Source organism: Equus quagga, chromosome 8, assembly GCF_021613505.1.
Source record: "Equus quagga isolate Etosha38 chromosome 8, UCLA_HA_Equagga_1.0, whole genome shotgun sequence".
Classification (NCBI taxonomy): Eukaryota; Metazoa; Chordata; class Mammalia; order Perissodactyla; family Equidae; genus Equus; species Equus quagga.
Window position 1 is genome coordinate 2,788,111 of NC_060274.1, and position 26,503 is coordinate 2,814,613.

General features: G+C 44.7%; 1 protein-coding gene across 1 annotated transcript; it reads right to left on the minus strand.

The window, feature by feature from the left end:
- Positions 1 to 4,460: 4,460 nt before the first annotated feature.
- LOC124243772 (centromere protein J-like) lies at positions 4,461 to 25,461 on the minus strand. The gene is made up of 8 exons (XM_046669743.1): positions 25,402 to 25,461; positions 24,638 to 24,791; positions 22,984 to 23,084; positions 21,965 to 22,069; positions 19,813 to 19,980; positions 16,319 to 16,403; positions 6,790 to 6,907; positions 4,461 to 5,621 (listed from the first exon to the last, which is right to left on the minus strand). The coding sequence occupies exons 1-8, from the start codon at positions 25,459 to 25,461 to the stop codon at positions 5,432 to 5,434; spliced, it is 981 nt and encodes a 326-aa protein (XP_046525699.1). The 3' UTR covers positions 4,461 to 5,431.
- Positions 25,462 to 26,503: the final 1,042 nt, after the last annotated feature.

Genomic DNA, 26,503 nt, shown 5'->3' on the forward strand with positions numbered 1-26,503 from the left:
ATAGGTGGCCCTCAGGGCTCTGCAGAGTCCTGCAGACACCAGCAGGAGGCAGCACCATGCGTGGTCCCCTAGCCAGCCTCTTCAGGCATCCCCTTCCAGACTTCCTCTTCCTTGTCTGTTGAGCAGACTCACCAGTCTGTCTGTGCAAATGTGTGTGTGCGGTTCTTAATCACAATTCACCTGCAAACCGGTTAGTGGCACAGATGATGGTGGAGGCAGCAAAGGATGCTCCTCTAGGACCTCTTATCACCCCTGCAGGGGGACCTGTCAGGAAGGGATGGTGTAAGGCAAGGCATCCCCCACATCCTCCTTAGAGATGCTAAGGTCCCCAAGCATTTGAAACCCTATCAGCAGTTACAATCTTCGCTAGAATTGCCAGGTACCTTTGCAGTAGGACAATGTATTAGACAAGGGTGACGACTCAGGCTGGCTTATGGGATAAGGGAAATTCATTGTCTTGTGTTACTGGGACTCATGGGAGAGATGGCCTCAGGAGGGAATGGACGGGGGCTCCTGTGTTCTTCACAGGACCTTAAACTTCTCTGTCTTAGCTTGGTTCCATGTTAACCCATTCCCTCTACAGCTCTATTTTGCTTTCCTGTGTGGCTCAGCCTGACACCGTCCCATTCCAGGATCCCAGGGTAAAGAAATTCCCCTATGGCCTAGCGGTAAATTTGGTGCACTCTGCTTCCGTGGCCCAGGTTTGGTTCCCAGGCACAGACCCATACCACTCGTCAGTGGCCATGCTGTGGCAGTGACCCACATACAACATAGCACATGATTGGCACAGATGTTAGCTCAGGGCCAATCTTCCTCAAGCAAAGAAAAAAAATTATTTTGTTTTGGTGAATAGTCTATCAAATCTGTGTTTATTGCCTGGGGTGATGCACAGCTATCATGTGATAAGAGATGTGACATCCATCACGAGAATGTTCAAGCTTCAGTCTTTAATTGAGTCAAACATTTGGTTGTCAGTTAAAAAAGAAAGTAAAATCTATATATACAAACCAAAAAAAAAAAAAAACACAATAAAAGGAAAGAAATGTGCTAAAATCATATTCTAATGTTTATATTGGTGTTATGAGGATCATCTCATTAATTTCTGGTTTTCAAGATCTGGGAACCACATAGGAACAGAATACATGGCTGGGAGGGGACTTGTCAGTTTGCTGATGTGCTAGTGTGATACGAATGAACAGCTCCCAGAAGAGAGGCGACTCTTGTTCCTGAGAATCCAAGGGAAGGGGCAGACCAGCTCGTGGGCAGCAGGGGCCTGGAGTCCTTCCAGTGGAGAGGGACATTTGCAGGATTAAGCTGGTTTGGGGACACAGGTCAGGAGTCCATGTGGGGCAGAGGCAGTGAGTCCTTGCAGGGCACTAGATGAAGGGCAGGGGCTCAGGTGACCCAGGTGGACACGAAGCCCAGATTTGGGATGAGGACTGGATTACATGATGAGCTGAGGGATGTTGTGGCGAGGGTACTTCGATGGTTCTCTGGGTCTCGTGAGGCGATACCTGGGTTCTGGGGCAGGAAACCCAGCTACTTGGAGAACGGTAAATCCTATTACTGAGTGTAGGGTACTGTCAGGCAGGCACTCAGCCACTGAGACAGTGGGGAGACGGCAGAGCATTTAACTCGAGACAGGTGACCTCTGGTGAGTGACATAGGTTGGGATGTATGCCCAGGTGTTTAGATTTCTTTAAATTTTACTTTCTTACGTTTGTTTCTCATATGGTTATACCTGTAATTTATTTTTTTCCCATAAGGTTTAGGGGGTTTTTCTAAATGGAAAAAGCCTCAGAATAGAGCTTTATTTTATATCTCCATTTTCTATACTTTTCAGAAACCTCATAATTGGGTATATGAAAACAAACCCATCCTACAGGTACAGAAATGGAAGACACAGGAAGGAGGGAGAAAATTCAGCCTCTATCACGTTGCTCATTCTTTCATTTATTCATGCATTAAGAAGGGCAATGTGCTCGTGCTGTATCATCGAGGACCATGCTTCCCAAACTAGCACCTTTAAAACACAGATTGCTGGCCCCACCCAGGTTTCCAATTCAGTAGGTCTGGGTGGAGCGTGATCCTCTGAAGTTCTAACAAGTCCCAAGTGATGTCATGCTGGTGTGAGCCACATCCTTCTCTACCTTTTCCCATCTGAACGAGTGACTTGGGTTTAAAACACAAGGGATGGTTGGGGGAAGAACGAGATAAATAACACAATTCCCTTACCCACGGCTAATCTAATTAAAGGGTTTTTTCTTTTAGGCAGGGCAAGAACTACAAGTGACTATGAAAAATAAAAACATTAAAATAAATATAGTAACTATTCCAGGGAGATATAAAAATTAACTATGAGCCAGCCCTGATGGCCTGTTGGTTAAAGTTTGGCATGTTCCGCTTAGGCAGCCCGGGTTCACTTCCTGGTCATGGAACCACACCATCCATCTATCGGTTGCCATGCTGTGGGGGCCACTCACATAGAAGAAGTAGAAGGACTTACAACTAAGGTATACAACAATGCTTGGGACTTTGGGGAGAAGAAAACAAAAAGACAAAAGATTGGCAACAAATGGTAGCTCATGGCGAATCAGTCCCGGAAAAAAAAAAATTAGTTATGGACTGATGAAAAAATAATTAAGGCTACAGAATAGGTTCAAAGTGAAAGTCTGTAAAAAGGAGGGTAATTAACCATTGGGTTTTGTCTTTTGTATTAGGTGTTTGTTCGAAAGAACCAGCCACACTAAATCTATAGTTTCATGTTTAAATATTTAAGAAGATTTAATCTAAATAGAATCAGTCTTTAAATGTTTAAGAAAAAATAGTTTCAAAGTTGAGTTTAACAAATTGAGCACTAAACAAAGTACTCATTTTTGTGAGCGTAGCCCTCCGTGTTCAAAGCTGATCTGATTTTAAAGAATCAACAAGGATCAGAGTTTATGGCGACCTTCTTCATGTTATCGGCTCACCCATTTATGCCGGAACTAATTTCCAAAACCCCCAGGCACTGCTGTCGTTGTTGTGAGGTCAAAGATGAAGAAAGCCTGGTGTCCACCCCAATTTGCTCTAGGTCCCTGGGAGGGGCACAGGTAGACAAGTCATGGGAATAAATGTGGGGTGTACCCAGAAGGGCGCAAGGAGAATCAGAGGAGGTCTGGGGGCACCTACCCCGGGGCTGGCTGGGGTGGATCAAGGACGGCTTTCCAGAGGAGTGGTGGCCACACTGACCTCGGAAGGACAACAGCAGTGACTTGGATGAAGATGGGGTTGGTCCTCAGGGAGGGGCCTGTCCTGGGTGAGGGGTGCTCAGGCTGTTGGGAGGGGCGAAAGTTGAAGTAGGAGGGGCAGTCTGGCCAAACCTGAGGAAGCTTGGGTTCCACACTCTGGAGGTGTCTGATTCAGGAAAGCGAGGAGCCACCAAGAGACTCCACACTGCAGAGAGAGGGTTGATGAAGCATACATTTCCAAAGCAGTGCTCTGAGTCAAAATGGAGGAGAGGAACCTGTTGCTGATCTTTTCTCACCCATCCTCACAACATCCCTGGGAAACACATGTGACTGAATGTCGTACGCTGAGGCAGAATGAAGTGGCCAATAGTTGAGTGGCTTTGGCAAGACTGCGATAGGCAGCAACCCAAGTGGGACCAGCTTGGAAGCCTCGCTCCCCACTCACGTCCTTCCCTCTAGAACTTCACTGCCCACTCATCCCATTTTCCAGCAGTGAATGCATCTTGCTGTGACTGTTTCTATGAAGTTCTTAATGCTACCTTTTTGACCAGCTAAAAGTGTTTACCTACTGCTTGTAAATATGTGGATATATACCTCCTCTTCAAAATGGTGTTATACACATAAGCAGACTGCACATCCAAATAAAAACCTTGGAAGAGGGTTAAGACCTTGAGTTAACTTCTAGCGTTTTGGAAATCAATATGAAAGTTGCTTTAATAAGCTTGTCCTGATTTCCATCATGCCAGAACTCGCACCACACTTGGGGGCCTCCAGGCGAATGCTCCTGGGGAGTTAACCTTACTTTGATTAGAGATCTTATGTGCACGACCCTTCAGGAGTGGACTGCAGATCTCATACATAATGCAAACTGCCTGTCAGGCAGATTATCTGACACTTGGACACTGGTTGCTGACAAAATTATGCATAAGTTTCTTCCCCTGATCTCCACAAACGCTCGAAGTGTTTTTTTTTTAATCTGTAGAGCAGTGTTTTGTTTCGTTTGCTTTAATAAAAATTCTCAGCATAAGCTGATTCAAAATAATCAAAGCAATAAGCAAGTCCACTTTTTCAGGCAAACCAAAAGCAGATTTCCGATAATGGATTTGTTTTGCCTGTTACGTCTGATAAACAACCTCGCCTCGTTTTCGCAGACCTCTTTAAAGAAAACACCCTCACCCAATGTAATTGCAGTTGAATGCTTTTATTTTTCCTTCAAAGCCAAGACAGCACATTATTCTTGAATTACTTTAAATAACATTACCGAAGTATTGAGGACTACAATAATGTGCACACCATAGCCTTTAGGACTGAAATAATTATTGGCACTAAAATATGATATTTAATTTGCGTCACATAAAAACCTGAGAACATATGGAAAGAATTTACAGAAATGTACATCTTGCCCTAAGACCTCTCAAGAAATTATTCCTTTCCTGTGTTCTGGGGACTCTCCATTTCATGAGAAAATCAACTAAATGCCAATTTGCTTCTTATCTTCTAAGCTGCCTGCAAAATGGCACACGAAGTAAAGAAGTGGTCATTGCTTTCACTTTGAGATTAAAAAAATCAAGAATTTCAGGAGGTGACCTATTGCCCAGGCAGCGATGGGCCATGAGACCCACGTCACCCTGACCCTGGGGCAGGCTCCCCGTGGGTTGGCTTGCAGTGGCTGGAACTGTCTTCCTGTCCAGCCCAGCAAAGTCATGGGCATCGGTGCTGCAAGACGATGGAGGGGACCAGCCAGGCTGAGCTCACGTCATTCAGGAGGGGTGAGGGACGCCTGGAGTGGGCTAAGGACAAGACTGCACGGAGTGAGAGTACCCCAGAGCCTGTTAATCAGCTGACGCGAGGAGCTGGCCCTGCTGAGCACCAGGCTTCATCCTCCGCCCTCCTGGGCCCATCACATGGCAGAGCTGGTTCTTGAGATGAGCAAAGAAGAAGCCATCTTGCTGGGGGTCCCGGACGTCATTCTTTCAGCCTCCTGTTCTCTGACCAGTGTTGATCTAACCACTTTCCCTAACCAGGAAACCCAGGAAGTAGGATGTCTCTTCCCTTACAATTTCTAGATGTCTTGGGCAATCTGAAACTTTTGTGTGGCTCTCCATTATTTGGGGCATTCAATGTATTATTAGTTTTTTGTTTCTATTCTTGCAAAAAATGCAGTTGGAATTCACACGTAATATTGCGTTTTGCGCGCTGGTCTACTTCTTTTCCAGGATGATGTTTCCAGTCTCATCTTTGATCCTAACCCTACCAGAGGCGTACTTGGTCTCCTGGTGGCCGTTGCAATACACAGTCTTGCTGGTGCCGTCGGGGTATTCCCTCCTCTTGAACTGGGCCGTGTGGATTTCCCTCTGCCCATTGCTGAACACAATGGTTTTGTCGCCGTTCCTGGTGGAGGAGAATGATATTGTGAGTCAGCCTGCACAGCAGCCAAAGCTGCCAGCGTGGAAGCAGGTGTGCCTGAGTGACATGAGCACCCAGCTCTGGATCGCCCACTCCAAATCTCGGTGGGCGAGGGTAGAGAATATGCAAAGGCCAGAACAGTGAAGGCACCCAGTGGATTCAGGGTATTGACAGAAACTCAGGGGGGCTGAGAACAGGCGTGTGGGAGAATGCCAGGAGGGAGCACTGGGGAGGACTATTGGGTTTGTTCATATGGAAAGTTTGATCTTGAAGGCGAGAGGACAGGTTGCAGGATTTTATATGGGGGGGTGACATGAACATGCTATACTATCATTCAAGATAAACGACCACAGAGGCCATGTAGACTATACTGACGGCGTGACGACAACTGGGGAGGAGTCAACTGCAAGTCCAATGGAGATATGACGAGGGTTTGTGGTGGCAGAACTGGAGGAGAGGAAGAGTCAGAGGTCACAGCCCACAACAGTTAGGCGCCATTGGCTGTCAGAGTCAAATGAGCAGGAGAGTCTCAAACAACCTCTTGACCCACGTCGGGGATGGGATGGGTGGGGCTGACCTCAGGGCCTTTACTCTCTGCACACACTGGCATCAGCAAATAGCAAACCCAGTGAGCACTTTCTTGGCGAGTCTTAAACAGTTGTTTAGATGTATTCTACTGTGGACTCAGGCTCCCAGACGACATGGTCTCAGGTGGCCATATGCGGAAGACCAAAGTTATTTTTATGGTCACAATTCAAGCATGATGGATGTCAGTGAAGAAAACAATTAAAAATCAGTGTTTGCGAGGTCAGCCCAGTGGTGTAGTAGTTAAGTTCACGTGCTCCACTTCAGTGGCCCAGGTTTCTTGGGTTTGGATCCCAGGCGCAGACCTACACACTGTTTATGAAGCCATGCTGTGGCAGGCATCCTACATATAGAGTGGAGGAAGATTGGCACAGATGTCAGCTCAGGGCCAATCTTCCTCAGCAAAAAGAGGAGGACTGGCAGTAGATGTTGTTAGTTCAGGGTCAAACTTCCTCCAAAAATAAATAAATACACAAATAAATAATTGAGTTAATTTTAAGGAATTATTGACTACGCAAACCAAAAATTTGGGAGAGTTCAGATTCACATCACCTGTCACAATACTGACCTTTCCACACTCACAGTTGTCCCGTCAGGAAATACAATCTCTTCTTGTCCGTCTTTAAGATGTTTCACTGTCCCATCCAGAAACATGATTTCCTTTGAGCCATCAGGATAGAATTTTTCTGCAGAACACAATTTCTAAAAATGTGTTACATGGTATTTAGAAACATATTATGTCTAAACAAACTGTAAAATATTATAGAGATTGATTAAAAGGAGAGGATTTTCTTTTTTTCTCTCCGTCTTCTCCCCAAAGCCCCCCAGTACACAGTTGTATATTCTAGTTGTAGGTCCCTCTGGCTGTGCCATGTGGGACGCCATCTCAGTGTGGCCTCGTGAGTGGTGCCATGTCCGCGCCCAGGATCCGAACCAGCGAACCCCTGGGCCGCCAAAGAAGAACATACGAACTTAACCACTCAGCTATGGGGATAGCCCCAAAGATTTTCTAATCATCTGAGCTTATAACTAGCATTGCCAGGTATAGTACAAAATGTCCAATTAAATTTGAATTTCAGGAAAATGACGAATAATATTTTAGCATAAGTATGTCCCAAATAGCGCATGGACATACTTACGCTCAAAACTTATTTGTTCTTTATCTGACATTCAAATTTAACTGAAAGCCCTATATCTTTATTTGCTAAATATGGCAACCTTACCTTTAACAAAAGTTTAAGAACCTAAGGCTCGCATGGAAATAGTCAAGAAAAAGCACTCTGTTAACAGCCAGGATTAAGTTTGCTGTGTCCACTGTTCCAGCCAGAACAGGAACAACATGCAGACCAATCTTTGCACATTCAGCAAATGTATCTTCCTAAACTAGGACATCTGTGGCAACACTTGGCTGCTCGATACGCCTTGTAGTGATCCACTCCAATAGAGGAGTGGCATTCAAGGCCTGGTTCTGTACCTTACTCATTCGTTTTTTTATTTATAATTGAACATCTTGCTCCAGGCAGATTGATTTCCTCCGTCTCATTAAGACACAAAACCTAGATTCCTCCAACTTTGCTCCGATAATCTCACTGACTAAAATTCTCCTTTCCTTCCATATGCTCTCTGGCTCTCCCGATCCTACCCTTCAAGGTCCAAGGTCATCGTTAGTCCCACAGCAGGTGACCTTGGGCCTCTGAATGCCTTTGACCCTTAGTATTGTAAACATTCTCTTTTACTTTTTCGTACTGACTTGGGATGTCAGTCTAGAGAATGAATTGTGGTAAAGAACTGTGCCTGACCCTCCACAGTGACCTCCACAGATAACACTGCTCTTTAACCTCATACAAGACAGAACCTTTAAAAGTCACAGGGCTCATGGCAGAGCGTACTGGAACACTGCTACACCGAATTTTATTATAGGAACAAAGACATAATTAAATTGCATGCATGTGACATAAATCACTATTTGCATATGTTTGTGAACAAAAGAAAAGCTGCTAAATCAAACCTAATTTGTCAGCTTCTATTTGTTCTCTTAATATCCATTTGCTTCCTTTTTATTCGCTTTGTCAACTGTTAGCAGTTGCTGGCAGACAATCAGCAGCACAGAAGAACTTAAGAAAAATAATATAGGTGAGGAATCTTACAACTGAGGAAAAATTCTGCCCATTAAAATAGTGTTTAGCACAAAACTGTAAAAGATTATTTTTGTGTGGTGTGTGGATGGAACACCCAGAAGAAACTGGGGGGCTCTTCTTTGGGACAATATTTTTGAGAACCACTGAATACACAGACATCCTGGTGTGGAATCATACACAAGTCTGCTGATTTGTATGAACTTCCAAGAACATGTGTGTAACACACAATTGCACCTCTAAAATGACAGGAGTGGGAAACAGTGGGGCCTTTGTTTGACTCTGCTCCTGAAATGTCAATCATAGGCAGAAGCATTGAAGATACGGGAAATGCATCCAAGAACAATAACAAGGCTTAGAATTCCTGCTGGAAAATTAAGTGATGTATTAGAGACATTCTACATGGACCAGCTGAGGTGCAAAGAGTTTAAAAAGCTTAGGGACAGAAATGAAATACAGATCTATAAAAATATTTTTCTTTTTCAAAAGACGTGAATTAACATTAATCAGTCACCCGATATGGCATTCGTGAATGAGCAAGTGTAATTTTTCATTGTCGAAAATTTACTAAGGCCACTGAAGAAAGCGATTGCTCTAGTGTCTGCCTCTCTGCTTATTTGCCTAGTCAGAAACTAAAGGACAGATTGTGAAGGCAAAAATCCCAGCAAGATACACCAGGCATTGGCTGGAAAATGAGGACACCAAGGAAAAGGGTGGACCTGCTTGGGGGTATGTATGTCATAGGTGATGACGTGTTTAAAGATGACCTTGGTTCTCTCTTGGCAGCAAGGCGGATCAGATACTCTGAATACACTCACACTGCAAAATATCTAGTAATGCTAAATAAAATAACATGAAACATCCATCTAAATGAAGACCCACATTCGTGGAAAGGGCCAAAAATCAGAGAGATTGCTGAAAAGCAGACAAGAATCTTGATGCTAGAGTGGTTGTGCTGTTTTTGCTGATCTCAGGATCCAAGAGGCTCAACTCTTAGTAACTCTACTGGGAATGGGAACTTAGCCCCTGCCTAAAGATGACACTCTCACAAAGCCATACCCCCAATAAAATGGTGGTCCTAGCAAATGGAGGGACTAGGAAAATATCTGCCTGTTTCTGAGCTCTCTGAAGAATTTATAACCACAGGCTGACCCTCAATTTCAATTGAGTTTAGCAATTTTGGGGACTCTGAGACACCCCAAACTAAGAAACAACTATAAAAGGGTCCCTGGCTGGCAGTGCCCTGGGGCGTCTGGCAGAAGCAAACACAAAGCTTTCCAGATTGACATCCCCAAACTGAGCCCCACAGGATTTCCACTCAACAGGAGCCAAGAATTCAAACTACAAAAACAGGGAGGGAACATGATGCCACGAGGAAGTGTCAGCAGACAGCCAACCTGTCACCAACGCCATGTGGAGCTCCAAAGCTATATGCATGATGTCACCAGAAACAGGCTATAAAGTAAACAAGTGTAAAAAATGTTAAGAGTTAAGGAAGAAATTGAAAACAAGAGAGAGAAAGATGATATTAGCAAAAAAGACCAGGTAAATTTGAAAAAGACTGAAAGGAGGTGAAATATATAATTTTTAAAATTAAAGCTAAAAGATGTGTTAAATAGCATATACTATTTGGCTGAAGAGAAAATTGATGAAGCAGGAGACAGCATTAAAGTTAACTAGAGTGTAAGAAAGACAAAAAGAAAATATAACGTGAGAGGAGACAGGAAGGTTATCATAATTGTAACTGAAGGTACAGAAAGTGAAACAATGGAGGGAAACTAATATTGGTAAAGACCAAAGCTGAGAACATCCCTGAACTTGTGATCTGATGGTCAGATAAGACAGAGGACACCCAGTTAAATCTGAATTCCAGATAAAGTATGTCCCACGTGTGTGTTGCATAGAACATGGTTTTACTAAGCAATCATTTGTTGTTTACCTGAAATTCTAATTTGACGGGGCATCCTGACAAGTCTGGCAGCCTCACCTTATGGAAGACATGAATCACCAGATCTAAGATGCGCAGCAATGAATCCAGGTAAACCTACAACCAGACACATCGTAACAAACCTGGAGACAGAACATTTCTTAAAAGCAGCAAGAGAGAAAAGAAAAAAACTACTTTCAGAGGAAAAAATTAAATGCACATCAGACCTTCCACTAGATGCCGTAAGGTGGTAGAATAAAATCTTCAACCTGCTGAGAAAAATTACTTGTTGTTCTTTGCCTCAAAATTCTCCATGGGATTTCTCTCAGAATAAAAGTCAAAGTTCTCACAATGGTCCACACGTTCTGGCTCCTCGTTTCTTTGACCTCATTTCCTCTATGCTGTCCTTACTCCATCCCTGCCAGGCTGGCCTCCTTGATTTCCCTCAGACACACCAACCACATTTCACTGCCTTTTCCTTTTTCTAGAATGTTCTTCCCCTGATATCCACATAGTTTTCTCCCTCTCGCTTCATCCATGCCTCTCTTTAAATATCACCTTTTCAGAGAGGACTTCCCGGATCACCCTATAGATAGAGTGTGGACGATAACAGCAAGATATAAAATAATAATGCCCCCTCTCTATGCACATTCCCTTCTCCATTATCTGCCTCTTTATTTTTCTCCATAGCTTTTAATAGAGCCTGATTTTTATTGATTGATTTTTACCTATTTGTTGTCTGTCTCATTCCAGTAAAGCTTCATGAGTTAGGAATGTCTTAAAATTTTGCCCTAAAACAACCCCTGGCCCGGGGTAGGCACATAATAGATATCTATTGAGTAAAAGATGCAGAATTGCATATCAAGACAAATTCTACTTCATGAACTAAGGTGAAATAAAGGACAATTTTCAGACGAAGGAAAACTGAGTTAATTGCCCCATCTGAGAGATGAACTTTAAGAGGAAGGAAATCACACCAAAAGAAAGGCCTGTGACGCATAAAATAACATAGAGCCAGGAAACCTACATAAACGTGAAAAAATCTAAAATAAACATCGACCGTATAAACACAGTAATAACTGCGTCTAATTTTCAGGGTGAAAAATGCACTAGAATTAGAACACTGGCTGAAGCAAGCAGAACAGCATGAAGGATGGAAGGGAGTGATTAGAATTAAAATGCTCCAAGCTCTTTGTGGAGGGCGGTCAGTCTACCAACAATTTTTTTTTTTTTTTTTTTTTTTTTTGGTGAGGATGATTGGCCCTGAGCTAATAACTCTTGCCAATCTTCTTCTTTCTGCTTTAGGAAGATTGTCACTGAGCTGACATCTGTGCCAATCTTCCTCTATTTTGTATGCAGGACACTGCCACAGCATGGCTTGATGAGTGGTGTGTAAGTCTATGCCCGGGATCCAAACCTGTGAACCCAGGGCAGCCGAAGCAGAGCACAAGAACTGAACCACTACTCCAGCGGGCCTGCCCATACTGATAAATTTTTGACTTGTGAAATAAACCTTCCAGTTAAAGTAAAATTGTCTTCGGATTGTGTTTTTTTAAATTTTTCTACGTTGCTTATAAGAACACACTTAAACATAAAGATTTAGAAATAGCAAAAGAAAAAGAAATCCCAGACAATAGTACCAAAGTTAATGGCTATGAATTTTCGAGAATGGATGAAAAAATATGACTTTATCCATCTAAGAAACACAGCATATTCCAAACTGAATAAATGAAAAGAACTCCTAGGGACATGTTATGGGTTGCTTTGTGTCCCCCCCAAAGTTCCTATATTGAGGTCTTAATGCCCAGGAACTCAGAATACAGGCTTATTTGGAAATAGGGTCATTGCAGATGTAACTAGTTAAGATGAGGTCATACTAGAGGAGGGTGGGCTCTAATCCAGTATGGCTGGTAACATGCTCAGAAGTATTAAAAGTTAAAGGGGCACCGATATATGAGCCCACCCTCAAGGGGATCAGAAACGATCACGAACATATCCATGTGTGTATGTCCATGTACACATACGTGCACACGTTACCTATACGCAGAGAGAGAATGGCAAAGCAGATGTGGCAAAAGGTTCAAAATTGGTAAATCTGGATAAAGAGCAGACAGGAGTTCTCTGTGCATCCTTTAAGTTTGAAATTGCATTAAAATAAACAAATACATTTTTTAGAAAAAAACCCAGAGCCAGCAAAAAATAAAGGAACTGGACAACACAGTTAAAGAGTTTGATCTGATGGATAATACAGAGCAATGCCCAAGAAGGAGAGCACACGTTCCTCCCCAGCTCACGCAGAGCCAGGACATCCAAAAGAATGACGTTGAAAAGAAACAGGAACCACATAGACCATGTTTGCTGAGTATAACACGTAAGTCAACTTAGTGATATGAAGGAATTAAATGAACAAAATTGAAATAGAGGGGAAAAGGACCACATTGCGATTCATTTCCAGGATCCACAAATATGACAGAAATATTTGATCATTTCCTGAGTGCCTGGTTGCATAGTGACCCACCACCTTACCCTCTGAATGGTGATGTTCGTTTGGCCCCAGAGGATTCTGTGCCTGACACTCGGTTTTCACAGGCAGCGCCAACTGTCCTGGACACACCCCTTCTTGGGTTGATTAATTGCATTTGCCAGAAAGAAAAAGAACAGCTAGCTAAATGTGAGAAAACTAGGCGAGATCACTTGCAGGCTATTGGTTAACCTGACAGCTGATACTGAAGGTGGTTTGGATTCTGTGGGTTATAGACTCAGAGAAGAACTCCCCCTCTTAGCGTGGGGAAGTCTTGGTTTTGTATAATTTCAGCTTGGTTGTTCTGAAAAGCTGAGGGCAGTACCAACCCATCTCCAATTAATCGTAAAGAACAACAAAATCGTGAAGCACCTGATAAATACGATACTTTTGTGGTTTAAGGACACTAAGGCAGAGCAACGAGCCCTTTGAATTAAACAAATAAGCCAGCGCTCGAGCATTAAGCAAGGAAGCTGGTCCTTCGACACAGACACCGGCTGTGGCTGATCCTCTGAGAGTTACGCCTTCTCTCATGACTTGCAAATCGGCTCTGAAGGCAATGTTAAAATTATTTGCAGCGGTCAGCGAGGATATTTAATGACATTCCATAGGAAGCATCCAGCCCAGTGAGGGCTCTATTCTCAAACTGACTCCTCACCAGGAAGTTACACTTTTCCTGTGCCAAGCAGCCAGATTTAACTATTTCTGTTGCTACAAGCCAGGCAGGAAACAACACAATGCACAAAATCCAGAAGGGCGGAACGTTTTTACAAAGAACGGTGACGGCCCGACTGAGAATGCGGGAGGCTGAGAGAGCTGCAGAGCCACAAAGACAGAAGGCCGTTCCAAAGTCCACAGGAAATTAGCTGCAGGGAGTTTTTGCACAGAGTATTGGAGTTGGCAGATCTGCTTGGCACCATAATTAAGAAAAACTTGTATTTACAATGCAAACCCGCTGCCACTGCAGAGGCTGGAAAAAGAGGTCCCACTTGGACTAAAGGCTTTGAAGCAAGGAAGGGGGCTCTGGGTGGAGCGGGGTGTAGGACAGGAACAGCATGGGCCCCCCACCCCCGACCCCTGCCCGCCCTGGAAGTGGCTCAGGACTAACTTGGACAAGGACAGCAAGAGTGATCAGAAGAGCTTCAGCTCTTAACCACAGCTAGCATGGACCGTTGCCACCCACACCTCACGATAGAACCTAGAAGATAATATCAGACACATTCTATAGCTGGTTCTCATACGTGTGTAGTGAGACGCATATATAAGTCGCATCACATGGTGTAGATTTAGTTGATGTCCACGTAACCCCTTTGTTGAGTTTTTAAAGACTCAGGCTAAAAATCAACAACCAAACCTCCTAGTTATTGAGATCCTATGTATTTTCCCAAAAGATGGGCTAAGGAGCATATTAATGCATAGTCCATGAAAAGAGCCTACTGTGGTGACCTACGTTTATGAAACAATGAACACTATTTCTTCTCTTCCCTTCCCAAGGAGCCTCAATCACAAAAGAATGTTCAAGACGGGGTGAAATGCAGAAAGAAAGATGGTTTAGCTTCACATAATCCAGCACTTTCCAAATCTATCTGCTGGGCCAGGCAACTCTTGCTGCTGCTGTTGCTGTTGGCAAGTGTTCTAAGAATAGTTTGGGGAAATGGTATCCTAGTTTCAAGAGTCGGGGCACCCCACCCAACATTTGGGGGATGGAGGAGCTCCCCAGACACACAGCTGCCCTTTAAGCAGCCTCTCTAACGAGGCTTGTCCCTGGCAACACCACTCCTGGCTCACTGGATGGCTTGAGCCATCTGAGAATTCGTCACCTACCCCCCTGGGTCCCCTAACAGTGGTCCATGGCTTGGTTCTCTGACTCACGTGCTTCAGATGATGAGACTCAAACAGGGAGGTCAACCTGCCTGGGGTCACCCAGCGAGGAGTTGAACGCGGCTGACGGCAGTCTCCGGGTCAGCATTTCTCTGACTTCATCCCCGACTCAACTGTGTCCCCACTGGATTAACCCTAAACCCTGTCAACGTCACTGCGGTGAACACAGCATCAACTCAGGTGTAAACTCCAGCATTAAGTCTTTTTATTTTGTTTTGCGATTATAGACTGCTTAAAATAGGAAAAGGAAAGCAAGGAATGAAATTCAGACCAAAATATCCATTTCCTAGAACTCACTTTCAGATTAGTTTATAAGTAAGACTTGTAGGGACATTATAACTGCTGGAGAGTTCACCTAAAAAACTCCATTGACTGATCACAACATATTAATAAGCAATTTAAGGCCTTCTGCGTGGCGAGCATCCTTAGTGCTGGTCGCACCCACAGAAGAGAGGGCGGGTTTTCAACAGCAGGAACGAAGCATGTGGCTGCACAATGTCAGTGTACATCCAGCATCTATGTCTCAGGGAGATGTCTGTGAAAAGCGCAGATTTTCTGGTCTAAATTCCAGCCTTTGTTGGAGCCGTTTGGGAGCTGCCCACGGCCAAGAAAGGCCAGCTCAGCGAGAAGGTGACCACCATTGGGCACTCCTGCGTACGGCAGTTCTGGAAGACGCTCGGCCCCATGCTGGCAGCAGGAAGCCACCCTGAGGACACAATCTTTCGGAAATGTGCAAAACTCAGCCCAGAATTAGGGCTTTGTAAGTTTCAACAGGGAGGGCAGCAACTCAAGAAGACAGAAATGCCTCCTATTTCACAAAAGCAGCGGTGATAAATACAGGGGACAGGGAAGATGTTGGGAATGCAACCTACTTCTAATAACGAATTATTAGGAAGAATTATTAGAAAGAAATAACAATTTCTTAAAAATGTACTCCAGAGGTGAAATTCACATTCAAAGTTCTAGTGGACGATGACGGTGACGTTGGTGATGACAGTGGTCCTGAAACTGAGCATCTTGTAAACAGGACAGCTGTCCATCAGTTTGCTCCATGCAGAGAGCTGCGTTCTCACAGGGTCCTCAAATCATTAATACGACAAAAAAAATAGGGATCAATGCAATGAGAGAGAAAGTTAAACCATTATAGGATATAGCAAATTCAGAAAGTCGAAACCCTCAGGGTTTAACCAGAGCATTGCATTCCAGCGCCCCAGCAGCAGCTGAGAAAAGAATTTGACAGCCTGTGAGAGAATGAAACAGTAAAGCTAACGGCACGCCGTTCATCTGGAGTGTTGCTCGTGCTGTTCAACCATGCCTGTGTGGAAAAGCCAAAGCACAACCACCTGCCTGAGGGCTGATGGCATTGCTTCGGATTTTGGGGACCTGGGAGCATTTATGGACGCACACTAAAGCAGCAGACTCATAGTAATTTGATAAAAATCAGGAAGAAATGCATACCTGGGTTTTCATTAAGTAACGTAAGCCCCAAATTATCTGGACAGTGGCCGCCACGGAGAACTTGCCTAAAAGGCTCCTGGGTCTGGTAAACCTACGGTTTCCGCCTAGAGCGCCCTGCATATCACACACACATAGTAGGCACTCAACCGCTGAGGTTTATGGTGACGGCACTTACCTGTCTGCCCGTTAGGAAACTGCACCACTTCCAAACCATTGGGATAGATCGTGTGCATCGTCTGAGCACTCGTGTGACGATATATCTGTAAGCACCAGGAACACTTGTGTTGAGACGCAGTTTGCGCTACTGTTTTGAACCCAGATTTAACCCAGGAAAGTACTCCCTGCACAGGGGAGGGGCCTGATCCATCCATGAGAAGGGAGTGGGGACTTTGGAAGAGGAGGGTCGATCAAAATAATCCATAACCAATCTATCAATGAAAATTTGGGTGAGTTTATTCTGAGCCAGATCTGAGGACTAGCTTAGCTCGGGGCCTTCCTTCCCTAAGGAAGGAAGGGCGGCAAAGAAGTGGGGTGCGTGGAGTGGTTACATACTGTCTTGGATCAAAGAGCATACATCGCGTATGATAGGAATGTCCCTTTTACAACAGTCACGAGATTGCCTAGCTGGCACAGCACAGCTGTTCACACAGCAGGGTGGCAGGTCTACTGTCTCCAGCTGGGTGGTCACAGGGTGGGCACAGCAATCAGTTCCTAGTGTAGGGAGAGATGCTCATCCTTAAGGAAATGCCAATGTCGGGGAAGTTGCATCTTTATCTTAAGACCATTTGTTCTCGTCTTTGGGACACAGCAAATGCTTAAAGCAGATATACAAGCCGTGCTCAGCGGCCACATCAGGTCCTTTTGGAAAAAAAAAAAAACAAGATCAGGCCTGAGCGGGCCTGAACCATAAAGGAGGGAGGGGAAAGTCAAAAAAAAATAAGGAGATGGAAACAAAAATCTGCATAACTTATACGTTTGATTTCAGAGTAGAGAACTTAGAAGGAAGAAGTTTCACTCCACTCCCAGCTTAGGGATCCTGGCACGGCCCCTTCACGGGGTCATCTACAGTGGCAACCTCTGCCCATCAGGAAAAGAGGCTGAGAGAACAAGCGGAGAGAATGTATTAAATAAAGTTGAATTCTTGGAAAAAATCGTTACTGAGATTTAAAGGACTGAGCTGCTCCAATGTCTTGAAGGCGTTCTTCTTCTTGCAAGGATAATTGGTTCGAAAGGGAGATGGAAGCAGAGAATGCTGATTTCTCCATCATTTCAGCACGGATCATGTCCTGCCCAGGGCTCCTTTCAAGATCCGGGTTTCCCTCCAGACCAGAGAGATTACAATGGAGAAAAGCAGTGCCCGCTCAGTAGGTGCCCTGGGAAGGGGCACTTTGCCTCCAACGACTCTTCACTGTGACCATGCGAAAGATCAAGACGGGAGCATTTCCTTCCAAGGACGGCACTGGGGTCCTGTTCTCCCTGGCATCTCATCTTCATCGTCATCTCCATCAATTCTTGGATTTGTCCCAGTCTTTGCATCTCTACACTCTCCTGAGTCTGGCTAAGAAACAGCTATTTGCTTCCCCCAAATGACGGAAACTCAGGGTTCAAAGTTTACAAAGAGTATGGGACTGGCCCCCCGGCCGAGCAGTTAAGTTTGCGGCTCACTTGGATGGCCCGGGGTTCACTGGTTTGGATCCCACATGAGAACCTACACACCCCTCATCAGGCCATGCTGGGGCGGTGTCCCACGTGCCACAACTAGAAGGACCCACAACTGAAAATACACAACTATGTACTGGAGTTTGGGGGAGAAAAAGAAACTTTAAAAAAGAGGAAGATCGGCAACAGATGTTAGCTCAGGGCCAACCTTCCTCACCAAAAAAAAAAAAAAATTTACAAAGAGTTGAGGTAGGTTACAAGATCAGTATTCACATATTATTCACGGGCTTGAGACATAGTAAAAATCCACCATTCCAGTGGGGTCTTCCAGACTCTCTTTGTTTGCATTGCCTTGCAAAAAAGGGGATGTGTGGGTTAGCTCAGACCAATGAAAGAAGGCATGGCGGGTGACACGACTGCAGCTCGCTAACATCCGCCCTTGGGAATGGCCAGAAGGCTTTAGCTGGGGGTAAAATAACAGAGCGATGAGCAGATCCCTCTAATTAAAACCAATAAAACAGAAAAAACATGAGCTCCACAGTCATTCAGAATTCCCAGGGCCCTGTGCTTCTGAATGTTTCTCAAAGCTTGGGGAAAAGCACTAAAGTTGATTATTTTGAAAGATTTTTTAAAAGAAATGTATAGAGTACAATTTGGTAACGTTTCAATACTAAAAGAATGTTGTCAATCTACTACAAACCTACCCTGATCTCCAGGCCTTATTTATAATGATTCTTTATAAATTACCCAGTTTTCTTAAGTTAGAATGGAGTTAAACCTTGAATTATTGCCTCTCTGGAGACCTTGTCTGTAAAACCCCCAAATTCTGCTGAATCTATTTTCCCCATATCTAGTACCCTAACATCACACAGACATGCTGGATGTCCTGTTGGGGTCACACGTGCATCACAGCTCCCCGACATCAAGCAGGCCTCTACCTACGATGATCTACAGCTCACCTCCACATGGCTATCATCCACCATTACTAGTTAGAACTATGAGTTACCAGCTATCAGTTAGTGAGCTCTTAACATGCACCAAGCCATACTTGTGGGTCTGAATTTAGACCTTCTAATAACCCATAATGGGTTGTCCCAATCTTGGCACAATTGACAATCTGGGTCAGATAGTTCTGTGTCATGGGGGACCATCCTATGCACCCCTGGCCACCATCCACCAGATGCAATAGCAACTCCCATCACCCACAGCTGTGACAACCAAGCGTCTCTGACATTGCAAAGGTTCCTGGGGCTCAAAATCACCCCCAGTTGAGAACCACTCACCTATAAAACAGGAATTTCCTGATTTTTCAGATGCAAGAACAGAGGCGTGATGAGATTAATTTGCTCACATTCTATACACAGTCACTGAGAGCGGTTCAGCCCCAGATTCCTGTGGCTCCTAGACCCGTGATTCCTGCTGCACCCAGCACCCAGCGGGGGGCTACAGGGAGACTGGCCCCTCCTCCCATGGGACTGGGTAGAAGCTGCTGGACTGAGGAAATGGAAAACCATCCGCTTTGATCTGACCTCCAGCCTGTACCAAGTACGAGTTCATGACCCTGCCTAACTTTACAGCAATAGTAAATCTAATTCTTCAATAAACGCACGTTCACTAAGTGTTTACTATTGTGTTCTTGGAGAAACTGAGGCAGGGGCATCATTTAGCATACTGTGTCATTTAATTTTCATAATCATCTTTTGAGTGAGGTCAGGGCAGCTTACCTATCACAAGATGATTGAGAGAGATTCACAACAAGGACGGGTGCCGGTGGCAAGTTTCAGTTCAACGTGGAAACCTGAGGTTCCAGTCAACCATGACTCTCACTTGCCCAAGAGCACCTGTCCTACAATAGCCCAAGTAATGAAAAGTCCGTCTTCTGCCCAGTTCCCCATCCCTCATCCTTGAACCCCCAGAAGAACAACGGTGTAGATGTGCAAAAATTTTCTGAATAATTGGGTGGATTTTGATTTAAAAAAAAAAAAAGACAACTACGTAGATTGTACACACCACTCTCTGATCTGGAAGGATCTTCTTCACGTCTCCATTAAGAAACCACAGGACCGTGGTCTTCTTCTCAGCACTGATGTTGGTGGTCTTCTTGTCAACACTCGTGTCCTTCTCTGTGCCTTTTGAGAAGGCGATGACTTTACAGCTGTCACTGAGCGCCTGCTCCACCTTCGTGGAAACACAAAAGTTCCCAAATGGAAGATTGCTTAAAGCACGATTATTGTGGTTTCATTATTTTTCCTGCCATTCAAAATCATTTTGTGCCCATTGCCTGCATGGCATCTTCGATGCCAATTGTTGTATTTCCACACAAAACAACTCACTAAATTGATTAGCTCCAAATCCCCATCTCTGAATCTGGATATGAATAATGAATGGTATGATTTGCCGTACAAATGTCTGGCTTTCTTAAAGTCATGCTATGCAAATTTACCTAGATTATCAAATTATTAGTTGTCAGTCTAGATAATTCCTGGTCATTAAATTTGGTGAATTTGGAAATCCTGGGCCATATAAATTGCAGTAATTACTGTGTAAGCGTTATCCTTGTACATTGTCTTTCCATCCCATCCCTTTGATCCACATTCTCCTTTGTCCTGAAGATCTATCGATTTCAATTAACAATCGGCAAATCTTATTTTACTTCATATGCATAATGCTGAACCAGGAACTTAGAAAAGAATATCTTTGTCTTCAGATTGAAAATATTATTCGTGCAAAGATGAACAGAAGGGAAAAAACTGACAATAGTAATATCAAGATTTCGCGAGTTAATATTTGAGCCTGTGAAAATTCCAAGTGGTAAACTATGTTGTCATTGATTACATGACCGTGTTACTCTTAACCACAGCTCAGGAATAAACGAGTTAATTCAACTGAAAAAACATACAGGGAACTGAAAGCTAACGCCTGGCTTCTGCAAATCTCTTGGGCAGCTCATCCAACAGTACACGATGATGTACACCACCTGGGGGCCAGCGCAGCAGCCGTCTGGTTTGAGGTTTGAACCAAGACCACTTGTTCGCTCTGGTCCCAAACCAACTGGATAAATGAAGCAAGGTTGTGTTCAGTCAGATCTTAGAGATTTATTTCTTAACCAACAATAAAAACTCCAACGAGGCTGAAAGGACCAATTACTTCTCAGAAATGAAAAAGCACACATAATGTTTTAAATGCTCCACATAAGAAAATTTTTAAAATCAGATAACATTTTTGCACTTACATGATAAAAAGAAGACAAGAACAAGCAAATAAGTACACGAAGAATTTCAGCATACCTAGTGCCAGGCTTGCAAGAGACAGGCACAAGAGGAGAGCTAAGAGGAGATGATGAGGTAATGGAGGAAAATGGAGCGGGGGTGGGGGGGCCGTGAATACAGGGGCAGACAGGCGGATTATGCTCAGAAGACAGAAGAGTGAGTCACCTATCTTGTGACCCCAGCCTTTGAGGAGTCCTGAAATGAGTGATTGACTCATCCATGTACTTATTCAAGGAATATCACTTAATTCTCTTGGATCTACCTGTTGAGACGGTAGGATAAAGTAGTTAAATTTTATGGAAGTTTTTTTCCCCTGAAAAATCTAGATAGCAACCATTTTATCTGCTTATAAGAACTTTAATCCACCTCTATTTCAGGCAGAGTTAAGTCAACAAAGCAAGAACAAGGAAGACTCCTGGCTTCCGAAGGCTAATGACACAGGCTCACAACGAATGAGCTGTTGAGTTGAATGAGGAGCTGGACCATCCCTGTTCCAAGCGTGACACAACGCTGCATTCTCCTGAGAGCTCACACAGCATCAGCTGCTGCAAGTGAAGCTTGCCCCTTCTCCCCCCATTCCTGAGATGGCAACCGCCCCCGTGGACGCATCCTTCAGGAACTGAAGCTCTCCTCAAGAGTTAAATGTGGAGACTGAGAGAGATTGAGGCAGTAAGAGGCAAATTATGTTAAAAATTTTTTTTTTTTTGCTCTTAGAAAGTTTGCTGCTTTATTTGCTAGAAACAAACTGACAGCCAGCAATGCTAGAAGTGTCCTCTCCCATAGATGCTTGCCTGGCCTCTGGGTCAGAGCCCCTGGGACGGTCCGGGTGGAGCAGAAGTATAACGCACACAGGAATGTAGCTTAGCGAGACAGGACTATCTACAGCAGCCTACCTGGCCATCTGGGGGTTGTATTTCTTCTGCTTTTTCCTCCTTTTCTATCTTAGTGTCCATGTGTTGTAATGCATTTGGGGAAGATACCGCTTCTACAGGAAGATTCTGCAGAAAAAGAAGAATCATTGTCTCGCGAGGTCTCCCTGAGAACTGCGGTGATGAGGCGGGAGAAGGCACGTCCCCAACATCTTGCAGCATCTCACTGAGTAGCAAGCAAGGCTGTGCTCTGGGGAGTTGGTGCCAGGACTCTGGACCGCATTTTATGTTTTTAAAAAGATGTACATCCCCAACTTGCCTGTAGTTCAATCTGGGCCAGGATGATCATGGTGACAACAATTATTTCCACTAATGAAATAACGTCCTAATCAAGAAGCCACTCGCAAGAGCATGTGGAGTTGCTTTCTGAGGCACTGAGATGAGACGAGTGCGTTTGGTAACCAGAACAGCCCAATTCAGAATGAAATAAAACCCAGAGAAAAATGTTGCCACTTCTCACTCCCTTCATGATGTCAGAAAGGGCAAAATAGGATATGGGCCCTTCACATGACACGGGAAGGGAGGGGGGACCCGTTCTTCCTTATTTTCTCACCAGTTGTCCGCTTTCACATCCTAAATAAGTTTACAGCCCAAATTTCCTCCCGCGGAGAAAATTATTTCGTTTTTGTTGACATTTGTTATTATATATAACACGTAATAAGTGGACCGCTAACCGGGGCTTAGAAATATTTTTGTTACATTTGTCTTTGATTATATTAATTTAGGTTAAAAACTATAATTAAAAGTAATATAACACCTTGATTTGGGGAACTCAAGGATGTAGAAATATGGATCTTGTTTTTGACCATGTGCTGAAGGCAATCAACTTAAAACTAGAAAAAAAAAAGCGTTTGTACTTATTGAAAAGGCTGAACTCCCTCAGGAAGGAAGGCAGCATTAGGAATCGTCTTGGTTTTCTGTCCTCCCCAGGAAGACGGGAGGGGGGACAATCCCTTACTGCTGGGGGTCGGGTGCCCACTCACCTGGGGCTCGGCCATGTTCGGGGAGGACCCGGGGAACTCGTCAGTCTGCACCTGGGCGGGAGAGCTGCCCACAGGACTCTGGGAGGGTGATGTGCTCGTGTCTACAAAAGCAGAGAAGGCGAGTTTAAAAGGACAGTGCACACACACTGGAAAATACCCTTATCCCAATGCAATTTCTAAGTCTGATGAAACCCACTTTGAACATATTCTCTTCTTTTTCATGAGATTACTACATAAATAGAGGGTCAGTTATACGAACGTAGGGTCAGTCAAGAACACGTGACATTTGATCATGTAAGAAACATGAACTATTTAATGAATATACTCAATAAATATCTACTGGATGTCACTCTTTTTCAAGTAATAAGATGCTTCAGGAGAGGAAGATGAAAAGGTCTTGTCCCTGCCTTTAAGCTGCATATGGTCCAGTGGGGAGATGGAGACAAGAAGGGAAAAATGTGGTCCACGTGATATTGGGTTGTTGGACCGGGAGGCTGGTGGAGGAAAGCCACTGGCTCACAGGGGAGTCAGGGAAAGCGTCACCAAGAAGGTATTGATTATCCATTGAGACAATTCTTGGAGGTTTGAGCCGAGGCAGGAGGAGGTGTCCCATTGTGCATGTAAGTAACAGAAAGCGTGAAGGCTGCAATGGGTAAACTGAGGTTGTTAGGAGGCCTGAGCGGGTGGAGGGTCCACAGGGTAGCAGGGTGGCAGGCAGGTATGGACTGCAGGTGAAGAGAGTGACATGCCATGCAGAGGAATGTCAAGTTCCCTAGGGTGAGGAGCTGTGGGTGGGTTGGAGCCGTGGAGCAATACATCAGCCTCGTGTTTGTGAAGCTGGCCCCAGTGGAGGTGAAAATGGAGTGGAGGAAGACCGTTAGGCGGACTCAGAGAAGACAGCGCGGTGCCCGGCCAAGCTGGAGGGTTGAGAACGGGGAGAGTCGAGAGTCATATCGATGGAGCAGCGTCTAGCCAACCTGGGGGTGGAGGGGAGGGAGGGGTCTGAAATGGTCCTTACATCTCAGGCCCAGGGGACTGACGGATGCAGGATGGCAACTGATAAGAGGTCCGGCATTTGGGGATGCAGGCCTGTAAGCAGTTCAGGTCTGAGGAAGCTGAGAGTTCACGTTTTGGCCTCGAGTCTGCAGGCCCCACACCAGAGGGGCACCGCCCACATCACAGGTGGTGCCTATGCTGACAGCCTCCAGCAGGTGTCACAGAGGGTGCTAATTTTCTGATGGCGACCTGAGGAAGGGGGCCCCTCCTGACTCGCCCAACTGCTCTCCCCCTGGCGGGGCCCCTGATGCAGAAGGCTCTGCACGGCAGTGCTGACAGCCCTGGAACTCAGGAAAAGGGGGACAGAGGCCAGATCAGGAGCGCTGTATCAAGGTGGCAGGGAAGGCCCAGGGAGGCACGAGACTGCCCGAGGGCCCACGCAGAGAAAAGGGAGAGGCCGAGGCCAAGGCCAGCCCCCCAGAACCAGCTTCAGCTGTGCGCTGGGAGGAGGCTGGGAGCGTTGGTAAGACTGACAGGAGAGGACGCCTCAAGGGCCTCAGAAAAGGAGTCAGAAATGAGGATGCTCTGTGACCTGTGGGCACTTGCCGTGGGAAGATTTTGAGCAAACACTTCCATGTCACACAAGCCCACATCTTACAGCAGGAGGCAAAATAGGAAGCAAAAACGCTCATGATGATCTCACCATTTCCGTCTGCGGCTGGCTCGTCCTCCTTGAGCGCGACATTCGCAGCTGGCACTGGGGACTTCCTGCCGTTCGATTTTTGCAGACTTTGGGAAGATGGGTGTGCAGCCTGGGGGCAATGACAGTCACAAAACCTGACACTGCCCCTTCAGCTGGAGGGCCTCAAGATCAAAAACTGGGAGCTGCAGAAAGTCATTTTCAACTGTAAACATGTTTTAATAACATAACATCCGGGGACTTGACCATAACCACAGCTCTATGAGATAGGCCATTTTTTTAAATGCAGAAATACAGACAGCATAGCAGAGCAAGTAATGGTTGATTCAGTTAGTTTATATTTTTAGCATTAAAGACAAATCTGAAGAAATCCTTTTTTTTTTTTTTTTTTTTTTTGGTGAGGAAGATTGGGCCTGAGCTAACATCTGTGTCCATCTTCCTCTATTTTGTATGTGGGACACCTGCCACAACATGGCTTGATGAGTGGTGTGTAGGTCCACGCCAGGGATCTGAACTGGTGAACCCTGGGCCACTGAAGTGTGGCTTGTGAACTTAACCACTATGCCATCAGGCTGGCCCAAGAAATTCAATTTTTTTTAATCTAGGGAAATTGAATTAGTCTAAATAAATTTAACCTATTTTGAATATTAGAGTATTCTTGTTAGAACTATGTGGAATTTTTATCTAAATCTAAATTTTAAAAATACATTCTCCAATGTTACCTTTTCATCCTCAAACACAGTGGGCTCATCTTCAGAAGGAATGTCCCTCCCAGTGGGCATTGCACTTCTGACTTGAAGACTTCTGGAAAGAGTTTTATCTCCGTCTCCACATGACATTCTTTTCCCTGAGTCAATTCTTTCTATCTTTATACTTATTGGCTGAAAATAAACATGGGGATACTTTTGCGTTAATAACAATCACATTATCCAAAAATATCGATAAATACATGGTGCTGGTTGTCACAGAAGCTAGACCATTATAACCCCATTTCTATGTCCCGCAAAGTAGAACTCTTGTTATATCTCATTTTCCATTTTGCAGCCCGTGTTTTTGTGGAATTCAGGGAAGTTGTGATTGATCCTGTAGAAAAGTTTTGCCATCACAACAGAATAAATTGCTCAAAATCGAATTTAAAAATGTATAGCAGGAATTTTCTTCTACCCTTTGCATTATTCAAAAGTTGACTGTTTTGAGGTATGGATAAGCCAATTATTCGTTCACTCATACATACCTTTATTAAGCAATTATACTTCCTGTGTCTAATTAATTCAGTGCAATACGGGAACATACGGGAAGCCTGCATCTCAGAGGAAACCAGACAGCAGACAGTCTGCGCAGCTCATCCTGGGACTCAGATGGTCTCTACTCAAACGTTCCAAAAAAGATACTTCTCCCACTTTTAATGAATGCCTGGATGAGGCAATTCCAGACCCTCCCACAAGGAATAAAATATTTCCCGCTGAACAGTTGCATTGGGAAACAATGCCAGGACATTCGATGATCTTCAGGAGTTTGGGGGTCTTCTCAGCACAGGTCAACCCCATTATCCACTGCTGGATGGGGACACAGACAGGCTCCCAAGTGTGAGGATGACCCAAATCTGGGATGGTAGCAAATACGCTGGGTGGCAAAATATTCTAAAGAGGAGGGAAGTTTCACCAGGAAAATGCGATAGAGAGCGAACAGCATCCTGCACCGAGGTCCCGAAATGAACAGCATACGCTCCGCATGGAGAGAGCCTGTGCTGAAGCAGCAGGTGTGAGCCACAGCGGCGACCCGGGAAATACATGGCTTTAAAGACGCGCGACGCATGAGCCAAAC